This window comes from Protomyctophum bolini, assembly GCF_963924005.1.
Source record: "Protomyctophum bolini genome assembly, chromosome: 19".
NCBI classification, from domain to species: Eukaryota; Metazoa; Chordata; class Actinopteri; order Myctophiformes; family Myctophidae; genus Protomyctophum; species Protomyctophum bolini.
This window is the reverse complement of record NC_137880.1, coordinates 18,592,206-18,619,258: the sequence shown is the minus strand read 5'-3', so window position 1 is coordinate 18,619,258 and position 27,053 is coordinate 18,592,206. Positions and strand designations below refer to the sequence as shown.

Sequence of the window (27,053 nt, the reverse complement as noted above, 5' to 3'; positions counted from 1 at the left end):
CAATGCAACAAGTGTCATATGTCATTAGGCAAATTATTTACTTATCATTACAATTTCGTATAGAATTAACAAAGTACAAATAAAGGAGTAGCAGGTGGTGTCATGGGATGCAGCTATACTGTACTTCATCTGTGATCTCTCTTAATGCGGATTGACTAGGACTATATAGGATTGCTACCCGCCTTTATAGTGATGAAATCCCAGACAAAATATTGTGTTCCTAAATTGACCAATACAAATCAAATATATTTGATTGTGTGCAGTTGTACATTACTTAACCTTAACCTATCAACTAAGATCTTCTTATGGGGGTCCCTAGCTGGCACCATATCTTTTCAAATGGGGTGTATACGCATGCTTATCAATTTGGGGGTCTGACTGGCCTTGATATGAAAAGGTTTGTTTATATTGCAGTCTATGTCATTGTGTCATGACAATTTTGTGAAAGCAGTATGTGGGGTAGTGTGTGAAGCAAGTTAAATGATGGATGGCCAAACAGACAAGGTATTCCTCACTTTGACATTATCATATATTGGGGAAAACACAACCTGTAGGCAAGCTGGTTGAAACCATTTCAAAAGGTGCAGTGTTCAACAGTGCGTTGACTTTGTCCCTCTACAATCTTTGTAAAATATTAAAGGACCACAATTGGTCAATTTGGTCCTCACTCATGCTCATGGTAGCATCCCTGTCTACTCGCTCTGTGTCTCCGACAAGAGCTGTGGTCAGTTCAGAAACCTACGAGTGACATCACCAGTAGGCAGGTTTGGACAGTTTGAACATGATTTCAACTGTTTTATATTTATTAGAGCGAGAACAATGGCTTCCATTTCAGCATGCTAATTTTACAGGACGATAAAGGCTCTATAGTTTCCATTAGCATGGAATCCCCATTGGTAGGTAATATAGGTATAGTTTTCAGAACTGTCTGTTGCTCAACAACGAGACAGAGCAAGTAGACATAAATTGTGTCTTATAAAGAACATTAGTGAGGCACAGTATTAATGTTGATAAACGTATTGTCCCATGAGTTCTACAATATGTGCCAGGTGAACCGATGCACTTCATATCACCATATTAATAGCAGAATATGTTTTTCAGTATATAGTCTAGATCATGAACCAAGTTTAGTACCACAACATCAACATTTTTAGTTATTTTGTGTGTAATGACATCGTAATACGAAATTATTGATTGAGAAGCTAGTTTTGTTTGATGCAGTGACAAAAAAATTGGTATTATTAAACTGAACTTTTGTTGATGACTAAAGAAAGGTTGCTGCATGTTTCACAGCATCATATGGAGGTGGCAACTGGCAACCTGAATGACTTGGGCAAGTATCCAAAAAAGACAATTTGCAAATTCAAAGTTCTATGAAGCAAACCATTTTATTTTATAACATAAAATATGTCACTCATCTATATTATGTACAGCTTCAAAATACAACACATCTGAGATCAAATCAGACAGTATTTGAATCATTGATGGGGACTCAATGCAACTCATACAAAACAGTTATCAAAATCCATTATTTACAAAATATATAAAGTGCTTGTTTCTTAAGGGGACAGAAATGAAATGCCCAGTTTCTATAAATGTCAGAGAATGCCTATTTGTTTAAATAAAAAGTACTAGACGTGTTTTGTTACAAGAAAATAGGCTACACTTGGGCCTAATTCCCAAATACAGAATAAGCATTGTCCATGGTACATTGGCATTTCTCAACAATCATATTGGGGAATTCTGCCACTTCGATCTCGGTGTAGTCGCCCTTCTTCACCAAGTACATAATTGGCAACGGGGCACTTTCAGCGACGGTACACCTCCTCTCCCCGTGGCCGTAGTTTCGCCTGGGCTGCTTGCAGCCTCCGGTGCATCTGAAGGCCTGGTACCCTGCTGGCTCGATGATCCAATACTGCGTCCAGGTGAGCGCACGGAAATTGATGAAGTACTCCTCGCGGCAGCAGGCATCTTTGTTTTGATTGGCCTCACAGTCGCCACGAGATCTGAGGAAATGAAGGGAGAACTGTGTTAAAAGTCGGCACACCACCCAGATAATTAATGCAAATTGTGGGGGGAACGGATATGGGATAATTGGCACACTAATACAATCTCCTGTATATCAAAGCTTGCGTCCTTACCCATATTCTTCGAGGTTGAGTGTGTAGAGGATGAGCTCGGGTTTTCCCAAGGTGTTGTCTGTCTGGTCCTGGGTGGTAAAGCGGACACTCTTGGCCATCTCTGCCGCGTAGCTGCCAGGTCTCTCGCCCTCGATCCACACCTCCAAGTACATAGGTGTCTTCTGCTGAGTCTTGGACCAATAGTTCACGGCCTGGGTCACATCAAAGCTTATCCAGCCCGTCTCGTGAATGGGGATCAACCTATAATGCGAAGGAGGGGTGATTGGATTAGCGCTAATTAAAAACGAGCCGTTTTGACAGCACGTCATGAAACTCCATTCAGCCAATATAGGCTACGAAGATTATCATAGATAACTAATTGGGAGTAGCAGCTATAGCTACAAATGGATCCGAATGTGGTTCCATTTGTAGCCTACTTTAAAAAACATTACAATTATAAATATTACAAAAATAATAATTATTGTAAAATCGTGTCTTACCGAGAGTCAACCAGAGATGTTCTGTTGGAGCCGTTGGGGAACACCTCCACCCAGTAGATGCTGACTCTGGCGTTGTTGATGGGACGGTGGCTTTTCCTCTCTAGCATGGATCGCTTGTGGTGGTTAGGAGCCTTCTTGTACAGTTTCATTACTGCCATTGTCACCTCGCTGTTATCCGGGATCCTCATCTCCATGTCGAACACCACGCGTTGCCTCGCCGTGTCAGAATAGACATACTCTCCAGATATATCTAAAAACACACAAAATTGATAAACGTTTTTAATATCTTGAACAATTCACTCTCATTTACATACATTAGAATAACATGTCAATAACACGCCATGTCACCATTACGCATGGGAATAATTATGAACAATCAATAAGTGTTGGTGCAGTTACTAGGTCAAATATTATTGAAGTGAACATTAACCACATTTCAAATATTGGAAAAGATCATTACCTGCATTGCCGGGGATGCCTCTCAGAATACCCGCCAGACTGGGAAGGGCTCTGCGTTTCCTGCTGTGGTGAAGTTTAAGCATAGATGTGTACTTGTTTCGAATATGTGCAGGAATAACCAGGTTTTCCAAATCCCTTTTTTGAATTCTTGGAACTTCGTCCAAGCCCAGCTTCTGAAGAAGTGCGTCCTGCATATCCTGGTGCGTAAAAGCCTTGGTGAGGGTGAATAAAGTTGCGCACAGAACGCAGATGCGGAGAGAATCCATCGTTAATAACAAAAAAAGTCACTGGTCCAGTCGTATGAAGAGGCTGCTGGTAGCACTGATGCACTCTGTTACTCGGAGAGAGAGACAGTGTTCAAATGACACTCCAGTGGCCTTTATATGCGCGTGTGGCACTCAGTCATTTGCACTTTGTCGAGGGGGAGGGGGCTGTTATCAGAACAAAGGTGCGACAATACATCCCCGTTCTAAACAGGATATCTAATGGCCATACTTCAAACAGCAACATCCTTCAAGTCTCATTTGAAGGATGTCATCTCTTTTATGTTGGTATAGGCTAATTTAGACAGTTAAAAATAGAAAAGCATATGGCTATTATAATAAAAATTATGTATACAAATTATTATTAAATATGATATGATATGTATATTCAACTTGGTCTCATTATTTGAAGATGATGTTTGTTGGAATCAAAGTCCTGAATGTGTGTGTGTGTGTGTGTGTGTGTGTGTGTGTGTGTGTGTGTGTGTGTGTGTGTGTGTGTGTGTGTGTGTGTGTGTGTGTGTGTGTGTGTGTGTGTGTGTGTGTGAGTGTATATAGTGTTTATCTCTGAAAGTTTGAAAATGTTTTAAACAGACATTAAATTAAACCTTTTTAAAACTCACTATACAGTAAAGTCCTGTTAGTGTTAATTTGTCCATTTGTAACTGTGAGATTATACAAATCAAATTGAACCAAATATAACCAAATGGACCCTATGGACTTGGTTTAATTTGTACACTATATTTTTCTCCATATTATATTTCTCCACATGAACCCCCCCCCCTACACACACACACACACACACACACACACACAGATTTTCCCAGTTCATTTTGTATACTGCATGCATCCCAGACAGACATCTCTTGACCCTGTGAACGTATAGTGCCCTCTCCTTAGTAGCACCCTTGTCTACACACACCCCACACTCTGATGTGTACATTCCACTGGACATCGTCAGACCAGGGTAGTCTGTCACACAGCGGATTTATTTCTGTCTGAGATGGTCTGAGATTAGAAACACCATAGAGTGGTATATGACCACTACCAAGTGTATCGGCCACGGCCTGTCATGGAACAAGTGTGCAGGGGGAGGCATGCAGTGGGGTGGAGGGGAGGATTAGATGTTTATTCCAACCCCATCACCCATTCTTGGACCTCTCCATGCAGCAGATTAGAATTATTAGCCAAACAGACAGTTAATCCACAGGCTGGGGGTCCTCCAAGGGGGGTGGCGTGGATGTGGATTGGGGAAGGCTCTTCACGGGTTGGTGATTATCTGATTCCATTGCGAGGATTTGCCTTGCCTTTTTTGTCACACAAACATTAGAAGAGGTTTGCTCTCACTGCTTGGCTGCCCAAGGCCCTGTCCTGTGGTTGTGTATTGGGTTGTGTTTGCTCAGAGATGTCAGACAGACTGAAGGCAGGGGCACACAGGAAGAGTAAATGACAGATGACTGCCAGGAGTGTAACCATCTATGGTCTGAGTCTATCGGCCACACACTCCACTGGCTCTCATAGGCAGCATACCTGCATGTTACCATGACAAAATCCACGTACATTATATGCAAACATGATATATTTAACCTATTCTCTGAAATTGTGAAATGATTCAGATATGTCACACACAAAATGGTCATGTAAGAACATTATTATAGCTTTATGCACATAAAGTAAGTAAGTTTATTCAGTTTATTTACAAAATCCATGCAGTGCACATGCAGAGAATTAAGGCATTACTTTTCTATATCCCCACAAATGATTTGGATGGTTATATACCAACTAGTGCATGTAAATAGAACATTATCATATAATTATGCAACATTGATATGTATTGACAACCCATGCGTGTGTATGTAAAGGTGGCTTTTCTATTTTATCTATTTTCACAAAGTATAATTCTGAAAGATGGTTATACATGGTGCAGTATGTAATAAAATGTATATTTATTTATGCATGGTTATACATGGTGCAGAATGTAATAACATGTATATTTATTTATGCACTCCAAGATAATAAGGACAGATGTTGTACAACAATTCAAGCATTCAAGTTTTTATTATAGGAAACCTAACTTGTATTATAAGTATAATGCTTAGTAGCCTACATTAAGTACCGGTGTACGCTGCATATCATAGGCTACAATAATGATATATTGTATAAACGTATTCATATGTGCAATACTACCCAGAGCCATATGGCTCTTTGAAGCCCATCAAGCTGATTAGACATCAAATTGATGACCCCTAGACCAAGGCAATAATTGGGCAGATTGTGTATAGGAATCATCAGCCATGCAAATTCGGATTAAATCCATTGTTCAGTGCAGTCAAAGGCCAGTCTAAATGCTTTCTGTCCAGCCTGCATGCTTGTTGGGAACCTAAAATACACAGAGAATGTTGTACCTCACATTACAACACCTAATTCAGTAAATTAAGATACTCTTTTGTGTGATATTTCGCAGTCTTTGTTCCTCCCCTATCTTGCCAATCAAAGACAAGTTTCCCAGTTCAAAGCTATACATCTGATGCTCTCAGGTGCCATTTCTTTTCAATGAAAGGCCAACAAGCCCCTACAATCAACAACACAGGTGTTAATGAACATGCATCATTTGCATTCGAAAGCAGTCCAATTTATAGGTAATTCCCTTCCATTTGTGAAACATGAAATCCTCCTTGCTTAACATGCTGCTAAATAAAACGTGTTGTTGTGGAGAGCCAAGCTGGAATCCTTGGCTAATGTTGAATCTGTATTCTCATAGTGCAACAATATTGAAGCTATTCATGTTCACACATGGCCTCCCATTAGTAGGCCTACATATAGGATTAACAATTTGTAATATGCCATATATGTTTTATATATATATATATATTAAATATGATCTGATATGTATTTTTATTGTGTCGCAGAAGCGCACATTTAGAGTTTTATTTATAGACTGTGGAAGCGATTGAGCCGGCTACATTGTACTGGCACATTATATAGCACATGTTTGCAGACACATTCAACAACGAACTATAGATTTATGATGTAGCCCTATATAGTTGTCCAACGTTATGACCTTTAGTCATTATTAACACTGCAGCCCTGTTATCCAGTGTCAGTCACTGTATGGAAGCAAGGTGGAGCTGTTGCCTGTTCCAAAGTCAATATTTAAGTTGTGCTGGTGGTAGGGACCAATTCTAATTATTTACATGGGCTGTATTGTCATGATAGATCCTAAAATAGGCTGCCAGCCGCCGCCTTATCTTAAAATCAAATATTTGGATAAATTAAATGCTCTAGTTTGCACCTAAATAGCCCATGCAAATACCAGTCCAGCAGTTCCAGACTTCAAAATACACCGGACGATAGTCTAGTCTGCTATACAGCCATTCAATGAGTCTGGAGCGCACCAGACAACGATAATAGCGATAGACATCTAAGGCTACATGTACAAGGACAATTCTCAATGGCCCACACATCTCCAGAAAATCGTCAATCGTGCAGTCTAATTGCATTTCACACAGTTAATGGCGACAGTTAATCAACAAAAAGCCAGACCTTTATCCATTTGATCCGTGTATAGACTTAATGAAGTAGGATCACACATCAATTACACGACTCATTAATTAAGACTAATAGGACCTATAGCTATTGCTATTTTCTGGTTCACGATAAAAGTACGAGGATCAATTAGACAAGAATCGAAACCGATTCAGCGTTTCAGCAATTACTCAGTAGTCAGTAGGCTAGCCTACGGTAGGTTGGGCGTTTATGGGTTTGCATTTCAAATGCATATATTGACAATGATGAGGATCTTATCGGCATATACTGATTGCATACTTGCATAGCCTGTTGAAAAAAAAACGAGATGAATTGCACGACTGCATGTTATACACCAGAGGACGCAATTGTACCAGTAGTACCACGATCAGTGGATAAACTGGATAAGCTGTATTGGCGCTGCGTCACGGTGGACGGTAGCCTATTACATTTTGTAGGATCTTACTAAAACTAACCTGGTTACCAGGTTAAGGTTTAAATTGGTAAAGTTACAAACAATTAAAAATTGGGGGAAACAGAGTCGGAGAGAGGAGAACAAATAAAATAATGCACAAAGAGACTATAGGCCTACTATATTGAATTGAAATAGGCTATTTATATAGCCTTTTTGTCAATTCAACCATTGTGCAGGATATGAATTAAGACGCCAGGATATGTAAAAAAAATAAAAAAAAATAAAAAATAAGCTACAAATCTCATCAATCAATTTCCAATCAAATTACTGAAATGATATGCCTGTATAATAATTACTATTATTTTGAACAGTCGATTTCACTGACCTATTTGTTGTGACCATCCGTAGGTCACATTTATGAAAACCGTCCATCCGTCACCCCACGTCTCCATATATGGTCCCCATATATGGAGACCCTTAGATCTCCATAGGTCTCCATATATGGCCGCCTCCATATATGAAGATCACAACACTGATCTCATCAAACCATGGATATCCATACATGGAGAAGACTGGATCATCACCTAGATCTAGATATATGGACCCGGCCAGCAACTCCACATCTGACCTCAAACCTCAAACCCTTAGATCTCCATATATGGATATGACATGTTCTGACATTCCATATGTTGATCGCACCCCACCCATCCTTCCTCTTTGATGTCTCCCTTTTGACTGATACCTGTCCATTCAAACTCTAGATGGGCCTGCCCCAAAGTTATAGAGTTCTCAACAGGCCCCCAAAATGAAGGCCCGGCCCTACCGGGCCCCCTATACACTCAAGACACTGCCCCGCCCACTGCCACCCTTAGATGTTCATATATTGAGCTGATCTGTTCTGACATTCCATATCAAGATCGTCTTAAGCCAAGCAGGTGTTTGGGTGAACGTCCATGCAACACAGTGAACTATAACAAAGCGTTAACAACAAAACAAAGTAAAAGGAACCGCCATATGCCGTAGGGACAGGAGCAATGCTCAGGGGCCAGGCCTAGTTTTACATTGGCACTACAGTCAGTTATATCAAATTACATGTTGCAAAAAATGTACCTCGTGGTACAACATATCCTTCAAAATAGGAGTGACTGCATCAGTCTTCAGGACCTGCAATGATAATTGTTTTAGTTTTAAATAAAATTAGTTTCATGTCAAAATTGTGCATGAGAAATAGATTCCCTGACCTTTTTTTCTTCAAATTATTAAATGATGAAAATATTAATAATTTAATGGGGACCCGCTATAGGCTAGAATGCCTTTCAAGGTTTTCTCAAGGTTGTTATTTTTAACATATTTTCACTTATCAGTTCTTAGGCATTGGCTCTCAACGTAGTGTCTCCCCAAGGGACCTTGAGGGTTCCCAGCTAAATGTGCTACTGCTAATACTGCATCACAATCACTTTAACCCCTTTATTGTTAACTATGGAATTGTGCATTTCCCGTCAAGTGTATCACTCAAAATCCCCATACATGGGGAAAGCCCAGGTCTTGTGACATCAGGATGGAGATCCCTGATATCATACTAAATGCGACTTGCTGTCGCAATTAAGCCCATATATGGAGATCCTTGATGTCTTGTCATCAATATTAGTATATGGATATATGTCAGAACCTGTTCCATACGTTTATCCTTCCCCATCCATCCTTCCTCTTCGATGTCTCCCTTTTGACTGATACCTGTCCATTTAAACGCAGCCGTGCCCAGCAGCCGGTGAAAACTAGAGTTCTCAACAGGCTCAAGACTAAGGCCCGGCCATATCTGGGCCCTCATCAAACCCTGTACACTCAAGAGTCAAGACACTGGCCCTGCTGCCACCCTTAGATCTCCATATATGGAGCTGACCTGTTCCGACATTCCATGTTGATATGACCTCATCAAACCCTGTACACTCAAGACAAGACACGCTCCATATTATGGCCAGTGCACACTTCTCGCCCTAAGGCGTCTTACTGGTCTAGTTATATTGGCTATATTAAAAAATAACACATAGGGCCTGGGCCTATACTGTATAAGCTCACAGCGTGTTGTGCAAGCTTGTACATCTTCTATTTTTTTAACACAAATCTTCACTTCTATGGGGTCCCTGCATGGCACAAACCATTTTCAGATGGGGTCTGCATATGTATATCAATTCACTACAAACTCTGAGTAGCCTACTGTTAAGGATCCCTGAACCCCACTTTGAAAACTGCTTCAGACTGAAGATTAGGTCTAATGATGTGAAATATGCCTGTTTTACTCTGGATAAAATGTTTTTTTGTTTTTGAGCAGTGCACACCATCTCCAATAAACAGCTGTGTGTATGTCTGAGTAGGACCATTGACCCCTGTCTCAAATAGGACCTTTGACCCCTGGCTGAGGAGGACCTATTGGCCCATTGCAGTTTCTTAAGTCAATAACCTATAATAGCCATTATAGGTTATTATAACAGTATTATAACACAGTAACTATAACAAAAGTATAGTTGCACCACTCAGTTCGCACAGGTGCTATTCCCCGCCAGCCCTCCGCACGCGCCATGATCATGATGATCTGGATTTTGGCTGCAGCCGTGGCTAGGTGGAAAACCTGGTGAGTTGTGACGCGACTGGCAGGCACTGTTTTTTGCCAACGGCTGATTCGGTCTGGTTTATTAGCCAGGCTAGCGAAGTTAAGCCGCGGCTAGTAGAGACACTACAACTAAAAGAGGAGATGGGCCACTGCCAGTCGCTACCAATCAAACGATGTGCGAGTAAGCCAGAGCCCGAGTGGAGACACGCTTTGATCTCGCCGCAAAGCGGGTGCCTATGGGCTATAGTTCCAAACATTGGAACTATCCCATTGAGATAGAATGAGCACTTCCGCATTCCATTGTTACAAGGGAGTCAACGCTACTGTCGCCACTCTACTCTGGCCAGAGCATAGCAAAGATGGCGGATAATGACGTGCGTGCTAGCAGCTCGTGCGCATGCGTATATGTCCCTAAAACTAAGCAAAACATTTTAACCACTAGTTTAAAGCCAAAGTTAGACCTATATGAAAATAAAAGATACACTCTACACGCGTACATAGCATATTTAATTGTTAACGAAATAATTTAGATTTTAGACAACCGTGGGATGCCAGGTGGTTAAATATCAACTTAATAAGTAGGCTATTCAAATCCGTTTCCAATGTAGAATAGGCCTATGTGTTTGAACCATTTATCCCCAGAGGAGGCCGACGCTTACTCCAGTCCAGTCTAGTGAGTCTATTCACATCTGTCCCATTGCCTTTGGCTGGAATGCACATTTGCAACGGCTTTGGTTGCGGTGATGTCGATGGTCCCTGTTTTGCCCTCTTCATTGTGAGGCTCATTGGCAGCCAACAGGCGTTGCTGTAGCTCCACAGACACCAGGACAGGCAAGAAGAGAAGGGACCGGCGGGGGAGGCAAAGCAAAGGAAAGAGGGGGAATCTACTGTGGGCTGTGTGAGCATTGAGCAAAGAGAAGAAGACGAGACTACAGCTTTTATTCTTGACGTGCAAGGAGCCCGTCTTGTAAAGGAGGAGCCGCATTTCTTGACGTTCTACGGGGAATGGACCTTCAGTCGAAACACCGCTGTCCACTGTGAAGAAACCAGACTTGTGGGATTTAAAGGACATTATCTGTGTCAACACTGAATTGAGAATATAAGGGAAAGGGAGGTTTTCCCCTCCGTATGGACAACATTTGTCCGCATTCACATCGCAAAACGGTCGGAATAGTTTTTGGTTATATATGTTTTGTATATATGTTGAACGCAAAGGGCTCCTGCACAAATAGGGGAGTGTGTTGGCAGCTATGAAAGAAAAGTAACGTTAGCTTGCTGGCTAGCTAACTAGCTAACCTAGCAGTGTGTGCTAAGCCTCTATAGCAGAGGAGGGGCGGTGGGGCTTTGTAGCATTGCAGATCTGCCTTGCTACGAGGTGTTGATGCGTTTTTGTTGTTGCTGCAGGAATGGGGAAATATCACAAATATCATCAACGCATGGGAACTGTCGGTCTACTGCATTGACGCGGCTGTTATTTTTCTATTTTGAGAATATCCCTTTTTGGGGGGAGGAGAAGAAAACAAGACTCCCGAAAGGAAATCCGACCAGGGCTTTTAGTCGGATCTGCAGCCGGCCGGGCAGGGTCTGTAACTGTGGGTTCTTTTCTGTGTCTTATGGGGGGATAGATCCGATAAAATGAGGAAATATCGTACGTCATTCCCACCCCCTGGATACTGTATTGATAAATGTGCGAGAGGGAGGTCATGAAAATATCTGCGTCAACCTGGAATTAGCTTGTGCTTGCCCTCAAAGCAAAGTTTTCTCCCCCTCTTAACACTCAAGGTGAGAGAACTGAACGGCCTGCTGCGTTGCTAGGCCGAGCCGAGGGGTATCAAGGATCGCTCGTTTTCTAACCCGTTCCCCCACCACCTCAGTCGGAATCATGTCTGGAGAAGTGCGTTTGAAGAAATTGGAAAAGCTGGTACTGGACGGGCCAGTTCAATCCAACGGCCAATGCCTCAGTGTGGAAACCCTACTGGATATTCTTGTCTGCATTTACGACGAGTGCAACAATTCTCCGCTAAGAAGAGAGAAAAATATTCTCGAGTTTTTGGAATGGGGTAAGATTTTCCTTTCTTCCCCCTTTTTCTTAATTCAGCCCCTTTCTTTGGTAAGATGATAGGCTAATGTTGGTGCAGTGGCCCTCCCTTCCCCATCACATTCCTTTTATAGTAGTAGTGGGGCTCTCTCAGGCTATCCCCTCCCTGTGCAAGGCCACTATAGTTCAGCACAATTTTCACAGCCAGTTAGCATGCTATTATGTTTTTCTTTTATGGGTGTGAGTGCCTGTTTGGGTTAACTTTCTACACAGCCTCTGGTGTTTAAACAAGACTTGGTTGTAGCAAGGTAACATAAATAATGGTGTGATGTTGCTTTTTGGCTGTGTAGTAGTAGCACATTCTAAAATGAATGGTTTGGTGACTGTTTCAGTTTTGCAACTTGCCCACTCCACTTAGAAAGCAAAGCTAAAACTCATACACAAGAGGACCACACACAAAACGACTCGATCATGTGTGGAATCGTGTGTGTTTGTATTGTGTGTCTGAGTGAGTGTACAGAGAGAGGGAGTGAGTGACACAGGGGGCTTGGTTTGTGCATGAACGTGGAATGTGAACAACTCACCTTTTTATCTAGTTGAGAGGCCTAGCTTGTTGCCGGAGCATGCCTGCCTGGCCTGCTTGTCTTTAAAAAAAATCCCATGACACATGGGCAGTAGTTTCAGGCAATGAATAGAAGTTCTGTTGAAGTGATGTTCAAATGGGATCAAATTGATGCAGACAACCTTTAACCTCTTGGTGTTGCATACATACTATGCCTGAACCTTTACAGTGCTACATATTGGGCATGGGCAATGTCAGTGTCACCAGCAGACATACAACTGGAAATAGATGTCACCAGTTAAATGCTGGCAAAATATGACATGGGAGTGAGGCTGGGAAGCTATTGCATGCAACTACTACAGTTGGTGTGACAGCAGCGGTGCTCAACTATATAGATTATATATAGCCATCTGTGTTTTCATTATATATTAGCCTTTATCCAACATGCCTGTTCTGCTCCTCCAGACAAAGTTACTAGTTTACCTTGCTTCAATGTGCTGTCTTTTCCCTGTCCTTTTAGGAGAGGTGCCTGCTGTGTGTGCCAAGTAATGACTTCACTCTGACATTTTCCTGTGTTGACACAGGACACTCTCTTACTGAACTAACACAGTAAAATCCTTAGTGTTAATTTAACCCTGAAGAGTGTATAAAAGGAACCAAATGGACTCCATTTGGTTTTAAATTCGGAGTTAACACTGGGATTTGACTGCACTGAGGTTCTGACAAGCTTATTTACAGATCATGGATTCTTACTGGTTTTGATTGAAGTCCCAAAATTTTGTCACATGCTTGCTGCTGCACCACTGTTGAGTGTCGCCCACACCTGAGAGAAGAATCCTACAGTTTCTGTGTGAAAACACAGGATTTGTGAGGATGAACTTGAATGTTGTAACTTGTGGTAATGTTAACCTGACTGGGATGGGAAATTTAGAATGGACTGTAAATGTCACAGGGCGGTGCTGGAAAAGTTCATGCACTGATGATGTAGTGTCCCAGCTATGTGTTTCAGGACCATGCATGGTAGTCAAACACAAACATTTGTGCTTGGGGCATTGAGAGGCAAAACAGCAGAAGCAGATAATGCTGGGAGTGTGAATACAATAGATTTCTATCTTTTAGGCCTGCCTGGTATGCCATTCAAGTGAAATGCAACTTCGTACTGATTATGGTAAGTTTCTAGGTGTTGTGATAATGCAGGTCCAACAAGACCTGATGACCATGCGCCATCTAAATGTTTGTCAAAAATGTGATATGATGTCACTGGGGCCCTATTATGACATCAAAGCCCAAAGCGTCTGTGACTGAAATGAATGCTCCCTTATAGAGCAGATCGGATCAGAAAGTCAGTGTTATTACACGGTCAAAACATGGCCTAATCCCACATACAGGGGGAACATTCTAGATGTGTGCCTCATGAAACATAAGATCCCTCCCTGCTAGTCTGAGTGATCTCTTTTGTCAGTTGCTCACAGAGGCCATGTCCCCTCCACCACACATGTTCAGAAAGAAAACGCTACTACAGTATTGTATCTTTGTCACAAGGCCTATATGGTACATATCTTTTTTTTTGACAAAGAGATATAGCCTATGTGAGGAAGATAGACCTGTTGTTCCTTCTCAGCGCTGTGGTCGCAGAAGAAGACAAACATTTGTATTGGGTTTACTTTTCTTCTTGTTTGGTGACCTCATTGCAGTTGAAATGGAGACCCTATCATGACCTGCAGCCATAGGGGAAATGAACAGTGTATGGCTATGGCACACTGTATTCTCATTCCACACACATACTATAGCGCTTACTACACCATACCTACTAAAAGGGGCCTTCTCATGTATTCTCTTATTTCATAATGACCTGATAATGCTGGCCATTCAGGCTAAGCAGATTGTTATGAGAAGAATGGAGACTTCAGAGGGAGAAACATCAAGGGGAGACCTCATCAGTATCACCCAAAATAAGATGTGATTACATTAGTACAAGAATGGCTTGTGTTTTCATTGAGCAATTCGGGAGATGAATAATACATGGTTGGATTATTTTAATCGCTCCAGCATTGGTGCACATAGTGATTAAAAGTACAGCCTGAGTGTTATTGTATGCATAATCTGGTACTAGGCTAATTAATCAACCACCAAGAAATGAACCCACAGTGAACAAATAAACGCTTGTTTCTGTGTGTGAGCAGTGAGCACTAATACAATATGGTTTCATGCTACATTTTAGGCAGGAATGTGTTTTTCTTTGTTGGTCCAGTATTTGATGTTTTTGGAGTGGACACAACACTAATTTCTAGTGGAGGGTTTCCTCTGTTTTCCTGCCTTTCTTCCACTATTTCCTGTTTTATTTAATCTATTTATTTTTTGTACCTGATTTCCCTGCTTTGGGAATTGGAGGTGGGGTTGGTCGACTGAGAATGAACTGCCATGCCAGCCCATAATCGGCATACAACAGTGAGCCAGCTAGGCTCTTTCTCAGCCTAGTCAGAATTTTAGCCTGCAGTGGCCAGCTGTTCAGCTGAAGTTGATGTGTGCTCCACCCTACAAGGCTTTTATTGGCTGCATGCCTCATGCACTATTCACACACACACACACACACACACACACACACACACACACACACACACACACACACACACACGTGTATGTATGCTATGCAGTATGCACATACAAGAATGTGGCACCACATACCCAATATTTTATACTCTGCATTAAGCAGACTCATTTACTGTATAATGGTTTTAGTTTATAGGCTATCTGTCTTACATCCACCATAGTCACATTTTGGAATCTGAGAGTAACTGCCATTCGTCCAAAAATAATTCAATCAGTTTGCTATAACAGGAGAGTTTAAGAGTCACATGGTCTAAATGATGATGATGGTCTAAATGCTGCCTTTCCACCCGCAAGAACCCCCTCTGTTCATGTTCCTTAAAAAAAAAAGTGAGGGGCCCTCTTAAAATCATACATCAACTCATCACAATTTGCATCCTCGGAAACCTGGGCATAGGAGGCCCTCAAAATACTTAGTTCACCAACCTAGTGCATATGGCTTTGGAAGTAACTGACATCTGGTGGTAGTATGACCTAAAAGATTGCTAATCACGCTGCATTTTTAACTATAGCACTGCAACATTAACCAAGTCTGATGAGCTTTTGATGACCAATCGTTGCTTGTAGTTTGAGCAGCAAATTGCCCAGGCCAGGTGCAGTTGGGCCTGCCAGTAAAACATGGGGTGGAATTATTTCTAACACATGTCAGAGAGCTGTTATCAGAGCCATCGGGTCATTATTATTGGATAATGTTGGTGTTATTGATTGTGGTAATACATCCACAAGGATACAAAGTATTACATGTTATTTTTAAGGGAAGCTAGCCCCTTCTATAAACAACTTTTCTCCCCACACGATTTGCCATTGACAATGAAAGGGGAATTCAGGTCAAATGTCCGCTAAATCTTGTCCCCTCCCCACACATGTCAATATTTGCCATTGACAATGAACAGAGAAATTAGGTCAATTTCGCTAAACATGACGTAAATGAAACATCAAAACATTAAACGCCATTGAAAATTTTCATCATATGTAAATGAGCAAATCAGCTAACCAATCACAGGCAACAGGCATTCTGATTGGCCAGTATGAGATGATGTATGATGATAATTCCGCTAAATATGACATAAATTAAACATCAAAACATTAAACGCCATTGACAAAACTTATGTCATATGTAAATGAGCAAATCGGCTACCAAATCACATGTTGGTGGGAGCGCTTTGCCAATAAGGGACCACCTTTTATGTAGCGATGACAAGAGCGCCCCTCATTTGAGTCATTTCACACTGGTGTGATTTTTTTTTAACCTGATAAAGGAAGTTATTTGTTGCTTAAATGGATTGAATTCAGAATTCATTGTTCATGGAAGTTTCTTTTTGGTGATGTTTTTAAAACTTCGAGTCATGCAATGAAATGCTTTGGCTGAGAATATTATGCCATTTTGTCACATCCCTCAGTGTTGATGTCAGGCCCTAAAATCCTGTATGGGTCGGGCTCTTGTCAGGACATCCTTCTTACCAATCTGGTTGCTCTGCCATTTCCTGTGTGGAGGTTCCGCTGGGCAGGGGGAACAGGAAGGAACCACAGGGACTCACCAAGCCACTCGGGGCCTAATGGGGGTACATGATGTCATACCAGGAAGTGGGCTAGCTCTATTGTATTGTGTTGTCGCGTTACTCGCTGGGTCAGTCCTGTACAACCGAGATGGCCCGTTGGTGTTAGGGAAGGAGCCTGATTTATACTTCATTGTGTGCTGGTGTCGCACACCATTAATTGCTGAGATTTACACGTCGTTAGCCTGTAGATTGGCCTTTTTCGGTGCGTGACACAATGCGAAACCAAGTATCAATCAGGCATGTCGTTGCCTTGTTTGTTGATTAATTTTTTCCCTCTTGCTCATACGCTTGCTTAATCGTTTATGTGGGATCACACAGTCCTTTCCCCAGGCTCCACTCTCATTCCATCTCACTCTCTAACCCTCTCTCACACACAGACATAAACTCAGAAAAACAGTCCCCCCCTCTCTGTATTGCTCACACTATATTTCTCTTTTACACACACACACACACACACACACACACACACACACACACACACACACACACAGCTTTTTCCATTGTCCTGAGAGAGCTGGCTGACAAACAGCCACACATAGCAGAGGGGCCCAGGCACCTCCCGTTCTCTTCTGCTGCTCCACTGCAGACAGCACCAGTGTCCCAGCTCGAACCCAACCCACCAGCATCCACTTATGTTTTATTGGTCTCTTTTCTCTGATCTTCCACATTTCATTTACTCTCTAAATTACCCAGCTGTGGCTTCAAACCTTCCAAAGGGAGAAGCATATAGAACTATAGATCATCTCTTCTACAACCGGTAGCACAGAGGTCCTCCATGTCCTCCATGTGCAACTAACTTATTGAATGAAATGGGTAAAATCAGATAAATAATTTTGTTTTACTGTGTTGTCGTGTTACTCGCTGGGACACTCCTTTGCAACCAAGTGTTGGTGGATGACATTAGGGCTGTCCACTCCACTGAGAAAATCTATTTGAATTCCGGTCTTTATAAATTCGATGAATTTCGATATTCTGCACGGAAAATGTAATGTCAGAATTAGTCTGTACCCGTCTGTACCATTATATCCAGAAGATCTGACAATTTGTCAACAACAAGCTTATTACAAAAGTTAATGTGAGTTATATTTATTTAATATTTCAGAGTTTTAACAGACTTTGTACAGATTTGGACAACTATACGACGATGGAGGGCTCGTCTGAGGACGACCTAGAGAGATAAACTATTGCAGAGTGGCCAATTATTTTACCTGGATTGCACATTTCTGAGTTTTACTTGAATGTTGTCAGACATTTAATAATGACTCATGTAGCCTACCGGACTGGTACATTAATCCTGCTAGTGTTAGAGCAGCGCGAGTGTCAACATAGATATGGCATGCTCGAGCATGGATATATTTATGCTCGTTGGCAAAAGGCTAGAATAAAGATACAAAGGCCTCACTCCCCAGACTACTACTACTTGGCCTCACTCCCCGAACCCACCTCACCCCTGCCCATTTTGACATGCTGGAATGGCTTAGGGTTGACAACGGAGTACAGCATCTTGCAATGGGTCTGGTCCACAAGATACGATACACCACCAAGATACCCATGTACCTGTCTAAATGTCAACGAAGTCCACTCCACACCCACAACACCAGAGGGAGTTCAACAAACCATGTGCAAGCCAGATTCGGCACAAATGAGGGACTGAATTAATTTAGCTCCTATGCCACCAAAATATGGAACACAAACGCCAAGAGTCATTAAGACACTCCTTCAAAACGTCCACAGTTTTTGTATTGAGTTGTGCTTGAAATGTACCTATTCTGCAAACTGTTGTCCAGTCTTTCTTGAATGTGCATTCACACCGGACGTGATAAGAATAATTTTAAAATGGGGAACATGCCGCTGTTTTGCGACCATTAGATGGATGAGAGGGTGACGTGTCCTCGCACTCACTGAATGTAGGTTACACAGCAGTGTATCAAAGACCATAAGTGCACGCCGCACACTACTTTGCTTGAATTTACCTAAAACATTGGGTGCTCGCCACACCTAATGGGATATACTTTTAAAATCAATCGTGCATTTTTCATCCTAAAGGCAACAATTAGGCTTGATTACTTATTTGCCAGCAGTAGATCACACGGGTCACAGATGCTAGATATGTTACGTAGATCACACATAGATCACACACAAGAAACAAATGATGGAATTTATAGAAACAAATGATTATAAATAAACTATTGCAAGACAGAAAGAAGGAAGCAAGTCAATTTAATGTAACCTCGGCCCTGCAGTGATGATTTTGCAATAGGCATTAGCTGCCATACTTAAGTGACATAATTTACATTGGAGCAGGAAAAATACAAGCATAGTTATGCAATCTTCACTGTTTGGTTCAGGATAAAAAACAAAAAAACAGGTTAACTTGATTAGCAGGGTGAGTGGGTGTTTTCAAAGCGCCTGCAGCGTGTTTATAAAAGCAAAGTTAAAACAGTTGTAACCCATTCATGAAACTACCTTTCAGGGAAATGGCCAAATTACCATTCTAGCCCTTTTTTTCATGATTATCAGGGACAGTCTTGTCTACCAGTTTAATATGCAAAGGAAAGGCTGCTAATTGTTGTGATGTGTCATCAAAAAAGGCCAGGGCCGGGGGCGTCTCTCAGCTCTGAGGCAGAGTGCAGGTTATTAGCAAGCCTCTTGTTGGGACCATAGGGATCTGACATCCACTTTTCTCCTCTCCTCTCCTGGGACCTCCTGTGAGTTCAGTCTGAATGACATCTCTATTCTCTCCACTGTACTTGCATATCACAGTGCACATTAAAGGAATATTGATAAGCTGGCTGTTGCTTATTATGTTCATTGGTTATTACTTATTGGAGATGTTCTATTTTTATGACATGGTCATGAAACCTAAGACCATATACATGAGCGGTGATAGCCAAATGCATGATGACATAATGTTTACTGGTGGCAGAAATCATCTTGATTCTTGCATCAGTACCATGGGTACTTCAATTATCATTACTAGAACTCATACATTTTTGCCAGTTATGTATTGATACTATCAGGCTACTGGTATAGGATAAGCTTGGTTGCTCATAAGCACAAGATAAAGATTTTGAGAGATTATACTGCAGTATTAAGCCTTTAGCATGACTATGAGATGCATGCAGCATGCATGCATGACATGTACTCTAATACCCACTGTGAATGCATGTGTGTGGCTGAGGCTGATTCTATACATACAGAAAGAGGAATGTTACACAGCTCGCTCTGAAATGACTTTTGAGCCCAGAGGAGCAATTAACAAGTCTATCCTCTGCCAGCAAAGTCTAGACCAATGACATGATGAACACACATACACACATGTGCACACACGCAATTCAGACAGAGCAACTTTGTTTTCCAATTTTTATTTTTTTAATTTCGTGAAGGGGTGAATTTATTCAAGCTACACAAGACCCCCCCCTTTTCTACTTCTCTCTCTGTATTTCATCTGAAACAGATCCAGTGCCAACTGGCAACAGCACTTGCTCACATACTTTAGTCTTTTCCCCTCACTCACTGGACTGGGGTTTTGTTTTGAGCAAAAGGGAGAGCATCCAAACTGCAGGATGTGAAGTGTCAACAAAACTCCCAACAGAAAAATGTGTAACAGAGACTGTCTTCCCTGTGTCCTTTCACCAAACCGTTAGCAGACATTCTGGAATGCAACCGTCAAGCATAAAAAAGAGAATGCACATGTACAACGACTTACAGTAACTACAGAAACAACATGTTTCCTGTTTGTGTGTGTATGTGCCAAGGAGAAACTAAACTTCGGTATGAGATGTCAAAGGATAAAGTAGGACCACGATGCCATGGAAATAAGCTCTGAAGCTTTATCCTTTGACAGACATGTACAAAACTATGTTTATGCATTTTGTCAAAGATGCCAATCAATCAGTCTGCCGGTCAACACATAGCTCCACCAGCTTTGTTTGTAAAGCTATTATTTATCTATGAGCTACGATATGTCAAACAAAACAACCACCAACACATAAACAACAACTGCCACATCATACAGGACATGTACGGTACCCCTTGTTCGTGCCCAGTGTCTCCATTCATGAATCTCTCCCTTTTGGCATCTGGGGCTGTTTAATTGTGCAATTGGATTGCACATTCAGTACACTGCATCTCATCTGATCAACACAAAAGAACAAAACTTTACTGCAATGAACAAGTGGATGAATGAATGTCCCATGTTGCCAAACAATCACCGCAGTGTAGACAAATACTTTTATCTTGCGGATAGGACAGGGACCACAATCAAGTAAGTCTCCCTGTGCTAATTAAGGGCTGTTCACACACCAAGCTAACTATAGCAATATAGTTCACCATTGTCTTTGTTATAGTTGTGGTGTGGCTGTGGACTCTGCACACCACTTGTTAGAATGTTTTTTTTAAAACTATATCTTGATAGTTATAGAACGAGTGCCTTCGTTCTTTCTTTCAATATGTTTTGTACCATTGAAGTCATGGCTGTGACTCTGTGTCTAGTGTCTACTAAGTTTGTCTCCGTCTCACCAACCTAGTGTTTGTTTGGTGTTAAGTCGATTTTAAGATGCATTCAAACGCATACAAATCATGTGATTTGAATTGTAAGAAACACGCTGCTGTTTCACGATCGTGTTATGAACGTGCAATGTATTTTTACTCATAACACGTGACGAATGAGCACTCAACGTGGGCTAAAAGCAGACCCATGGCTCTGGCCACACAGAAGTGTTTCAAAGGGCGTCAGCGTGTGTGGTTTGGTCCAATAAAATGGTGTGTTTTGGACCATAGTCACCACTGTAGACAAAGACTTATGGAGTCGGACACATTGGACATTGCTCCAGTACATTTCGGAGAGTGAGACCGCCCGGTGCATATTGTAAATAATGAGAGTATTAGTGGTAGTTTTTCTATGATTTCAACACAGTTTTGTTGTTGTTGTGTTATGATATCAGAGTAGCAGTTGTTGCTATGCTACTTTGCTGCTGTACTTGTGTGCAAGCAATTGTAATACTAGGGCTGATGCCCATTAGGAATGCAATACCCGTTGACCGAGTACCTGTTGTACCCGTTGTCATTGTAACCAGTGAAACCATCAACGTGCATAGTGCAGTACCTATCATTATGGTACTTGGAGCACAGGCTTTGATGTCAGAACTATGACTTCATATTGTTGACATGAGGGATCATATATGGATATAAAATGGACACAGACAGACATATACTGACATCTCCATATATGAGCACAAATTCCACAGACAGATAAATGGTTCCGGATAACCTCCGATGTGACCAACTTACCACTCAGCACATCGCTCCCTCAGGTCCTTGAGCTATGCGAGGCATGAAAAGGATTTTGTTTGTAACAGTTTGACATTTTATGAAAACTCTACATTAAAGTACATATAGCACTAAAGGTTGTGGATTTGTTTATGCTCTTTGTTTTATGAAAGCGCATTTTGTTTCACAACAGAGCCAGCCATTTCTTCCTTAACATTCATGCATGCGATATGCTGTTTTAAATAGAACCAGGCCAGACGCCATTCATTTCCTCAGCAGTGTCAGCACCAATCCCCATAAACCAGACTGAACTGAAGGCCTTCGGACGTTTTGATACCCTTCTTTGCTGAATGGAAGCAGCAAATGTTTTTGATTTGATTATGCAATAGAGTCATGTTTCTGTCTAACATTCATACATTCTAAATGGAATCAGGATGTACACTCAAATAATTATTTCAGTCCCAATGTCCAAAAACGGAGAACTTCAGTTCTTTCCTCACATTCCTGACATTTTGAAGGTGTCTGGTTCCTGCTCAAGGCCTGTTCAGTCCTTTTTGATGTCTTAACATGGCTAAAAGATAGCTAGAAGATGCTAAAAATGTGTAAATAAATACATGACACTCAAGTATTGCTTCTTTGACAGACGTGGCTGAGGGCAGAGGGTTTAACGACAGGTTAGAAGGACGGGAAGAGAGGTCACATCTTCTCAAAAGTTCAGCCCAGAACTTTTGCCCCGATAAATCTATCAGCTTGGGTGTGTGCCTCCTGCCCGGCCCTCCCATGTCTCCGACCTCTCCCGGATGAAAACTATTAGCAGCTCTTAAAAATGAGCCCTCTAGGAGCCTTGCCAGTAGAGCTTCATAAATAACATGGATGGGGGAACTGCAGAATGTGAATCTGATCTTCACTTCTCTTGTTATGCCTCCTCCGGTCTTCTCTCCAGCCCTCGCTCTGTCGATTTCAGGATGTTTCCCTCCCTGTGATGCACATAAACATACTAGCCAAGGAGTTTGCATGGAAGCCCAGCTGTAATAGACTGGGGGAAAAGGCAAATCACCTTTTGTATTCCTCTCAGCATGCATTAACAAAGTATGTTAAAGGGGTATTTCATTTTAAACACTTCTAGGGTAATTTCTAGGGATGCATGATTAATCAGTAGCATAATCAGAATAGGCCATATCGGCCATAAAAATGCCATATCTGTATCGGAACAGTCTCAAAATTATACGGATTATTTAATCGGTTTTCACCAACTAATTTCTTTTAAATTATAAATGTAAAAAATCATCAATGAGTTCAAAAGTGTCTAGTACCTCTAGTCTAGAAAAGCCAAATCAAATATGGTGTAAAATCTTAAGCCAAGCCCCTAGGCTAGGGCCTAGGCTTGTTTCCATTGTGGTCCTCTGTATAATATCAGAATCGGTATCTGCAGATATAACCCTGCAAATACCGGCAATCGGATATCGGTCATAATTTCATAATTGTGCAGAATGTGCACCCCTAGTAATTTCAAGTCTACTCCGGATTTTGTGTGTTGATTCAATATTTGAACCAATATTCGATAATTCATATTATTTTCTTTCATCAGAAACACCCCCCTCCTACTCCATATAATTCCATTGTAATTTGTGACTGATTTTGTACTACATGTGGGAGGGCCATGTTTGTTCAATACAATACAATGCAGCTTAATTGTTTAAAAAATGTATTAAATTAAAACGATAAACAATAATAAAACAGATCCCCAGAAGTGTTAAGTGAATAATTAACCCCTTTAACACCATCAGAGATTGATTGATAATCTCTGTCAAATTAGTGCTATGAAAACTGATCGCATCGCTCTAAGACTAGAGGCGCTTGCTGACGATGGGCCCTCAAGGTGTTAACCAGATGAACCCTAACAATCGTATTCTGGGCATGTCATAATAGGCAAACATTCAGCGACAACAGGCGAACATTTGGAGAAAATTACAGATCTACAAACTATTGTAGAGCAGTCACTTTTAAGTATAGTCCCCAGAGGGACCCCAGTCAATTCCCTTCAAGGTACATGGTTGCTGTTCTGGGCCAGTGGAGATCAATGTGGCTTGCCTTGTTGTCTTATAGGGAGTAGTGATAAGTATTATCAAAACAATATGACTGGCTAACAATTGCAGGCCAGAGTATCATGTCCATCTGTTTTGTCTCAGATCGTTGCCCATGTGTTATCACTTTAACATGAAATACACTTACAAGGCTATAAAACGTTGCCATTATGTCGGTAGAGTCGGACAGAAAGATTTAACTCTATTAAACTCTCAGATGGTTACACTTTGACACCTAACTTCAACTGTAAAAAATGGTTGAGATTGTTTTATCTAAATTATGGACCAGAAGTGGGTACAGCAGCCAGCAACAATGATGAACCAACAAAATAAATAATAATTAAAAAAAGACTCCAGATTTGGGCAAGGTTTTATCTGTATATGAGCCCCTCCGAGACTTTCTTTGAATATAATTTGAAAGTTAAATAAAAAAAAAAGAAAAACATGTGGAGGTAATAACTAAGTCTGGCAGTTTGCTAAATATATTTGGTGCGCACTGCGCAGCCGTCTGGGCACCTAGGCTGGTAATCCATCTTGATGGCGTGTCGCACTGTCGCAGGTTCAAGTCCCGAAACTGACGACCTTTGCTGTGTGTCTTCCCCCCATCTCTCTCCACATTTCCTGTCAGACTACTGTATATCTATCATTCAATAAAGGCAAAAAGCCCCCAAAATCTCTTTAAAAAATAAAATAAACAATACATTAGTGCTGATCAGTCCAGCGGTTTGCAAGCTTAGCTCTGGACAAACAGACACACGTGCTTCTGGACAAACAGACACACTTGCTTGTAGATTAACTGAGGCATTGTCTCTTCTTTGTGCATGCTTGTCCCTAAAAGGCTGTCATGAATAATCTCTTCCACTCTAAAACCCATCCAGCTTCTACCACCTTGCCACAATCTCTGGCTGGTGCTTTCTGTCCCTCTGTGCGTGCCATAGCCTGAGCATCCCCATGATGGCTGCATTTAGCACAGGACTCAGCGTGTGTGTCTGTGTGAGAGAGAATGAGAAAGCGCTGACTCAGATCCCCCAGCCCCTCATAGCTACTCTGCCTGTGGAATTTGGAGCCGAGGTGCAATGTTAGGGAGCAACAGCAGCTGTTTAGCTGAGGCCAGGCATGTCCTTTTGTCTGCCGAATGCCACCCATCGCCTTCCCCCCAACTCCCCGGGTCACTGTCACTCTATTTCTCTCTCTCTCTCTCTCTCTCTCTCTCTCTCTCTCTCTCTCTCTCTCTCTCTCTCTCTCTCTCTCTCTCTCTCTCTCTCTCACTCACATATATATATCTGACTCTTCCTCAGTATTTATTACTATCGTTGGATTCCGTAAAGTGTCTCTTTCCTTGAATCCTTACATATTGAAATCTCTTCTCCTATCTTTGTCTCTTTTATTTGTTTTCTCATTCGATCTCATTTCCCCCCAGCTACCCAGCCCCTCCCCCCTCTCACAGACTCCTGGATGCCAACTCTGCCTAGTGATAGAGAAGGGCTGATGTGTGTATAGAAAAGGCACCCAAAGGATCCATTGTACACAGAGGATTTTATGATGATTTGATCTTATGAATCTCTGACCTCACTTTATGCAAGTGTGAGTTTTGTATGTGCATACATACTGTACAGTATGTATCATCTGTATTGTATGAGTGAGTCAGGAAATCAAATTGTCCTGACAGTGCAGAGCTCAGTTTCATTTCTATCGCATCTTTGCCGCATACATGCAGCGCTCGCACACGCATACACAGACACTTTTACATAACACACAACCCAACTCCCTGTCTCCCATGTAGATGTATGACACTCTAATTATACAACAATGTCTACGCTAGATTGGGCATAGCTTACACATGGTTAAATATAAGTATATAATATAATGTGTTTGGTTATACAGTATAGTATTCCTTGGAGCTTGTGCAACGGTAATAACAATGGTTATGATTGCCAATTCATTTCTCATTTAAATTCTTGTCTTTACGTTATGTTAAAGATAGTTATGTTCACGTATAAAGCAAAAAATCACTGTTTATGTGCATTAGGAATAGATATGCTAAGTTTGGGTATGATGTTAAAAGTACTAGTTTATTTATGCATGAATTTGTTGTGTTTACGATCAAGTTAAGTATCATGCAGTGCTCTGAGCGAAGTTTTGGTTTTGTGATGCAATGCGTAAGCTTGTAGATCGGCTATTTTCGCTATTATAGGACTTAAATGGTTAATGCAGTGCCAATAATGGCCTTCTAGTTTGTCCATTCTGCTGTACTGCATGTGCTATGATGCTGCACTGCCTGACGCATGTAGAGATCTCTGTCCTTGACTTATGGTGCGCTGGTGATTTTGACGGTGATCTTGTCTATTTTTAGGCCTATGTACCTACCTCTACTGCTCCTGGTGTATGTGTGACTGACATTTGTGTGTCCATCACCGCTGTGTGTATCCAGTTCACGTTGCCTATGCTACGCTTCCGTTTTACAGTGGTCCTGCATGACTCTAATCAGATCAGATAGGGCATGCGGTCAGTCAGCACCTCTCCATCCACCTTCCCAGCTAAATGACAGCCATTCAACTCACACTGGCAGGGCCTCACATGCAACTGATCTGCTGGTCCATCCGCTTGGCCTGGCTCTGCCTGAATCACCATGTTGTCTGTCTGGCTGCATTCACAGCAACAAAAATGAAGCTCCTGTTTTGCTGCTGTCTGCTGCCCCACTAATCTGTTTAAATATGCTCATCTGTGAAGCATGTTCTCAGCACTCTGGAAGAGTCGCTGCATTCAGAAAATGAGGTAGTGGTTTTGTGGTTTAGCTATTGAACGGGTTGTTGTGGGTGCCATGTGGTAGAGGAAGTGGTCTGTGTGTGTGTGTGTGGGGAGGGGTGGTGGTGTCCTACTACTGTTCTTATGGCTGAGAATGATCATTCGACGCGAAATGTATGCTTTGTCGTAATATTTAAATAGCTAATCTGAATCTACAAGCTCACGACATGTTGTGGATACAACGCATTGTGAGCTTGTACATCGCCTATTTGACGCCCTTTGACATAGTATAAATCA

At 41.6% G+C, this 27,053-nt stretch overlaps 2 protein-coding genes across 7 annotated transcripts in view; one reads left to right on the top strand and one right to left on the bottom strand.

Moving 5' to 3' along the window:
* Window positions 1–1,672: 1,672 nt before the first annotated feature.
* On the bottom strand, window positions 1,673–3,345 carry lft1 (lefty1; the record flags this gene model as incomplete). Its single annotated transcript, XM_080791399.1, has 4 exons — window positions 1,673–2,006; window positions 2,142–2,381; window positions 2,621–2,870; window positions 3,081–3,345. The coding sequence occupies 4 exons, from the start codon at window positions 3,343–3,345 to the stop codon at window positions 1,673–1,675; spliced, it is 1,089 nt and encodes a 362-aa protein (XP_080647525.1).
* A 7,394-nt stretch (window positions 3,346–10,739) lies between these two features.
* cdc42bpab (CDC42 binding protein kinase alpha (DMPK-like) b) overlaps window positions 10,740–27,053 on the top strand; it is a 100,457-nt gene continuing 84,143 nt past the window's right edge. For 3 of the 6 annotated variants that reach the window (XM_080791639.1, XM_080791643.1, XM_080791638.1), the window contains exon 1: window positions 10,742–11,950. In XM_080791639.1, the coding sequence (XP_080647765.1) occupies window positions 11,773–11,950 (178 nt within the window). In that variant the 5' untranslated portion in view covers window positions 10,742–11,772. Of the gene's footprint in view, window positions 11,951–27,053 lie in introns of all 6 variants that reach the window. The other 3 variants (XM_080791641.1, XM_080791640.1, XM_080791642.1) reach the window with 2 other exon arrangements.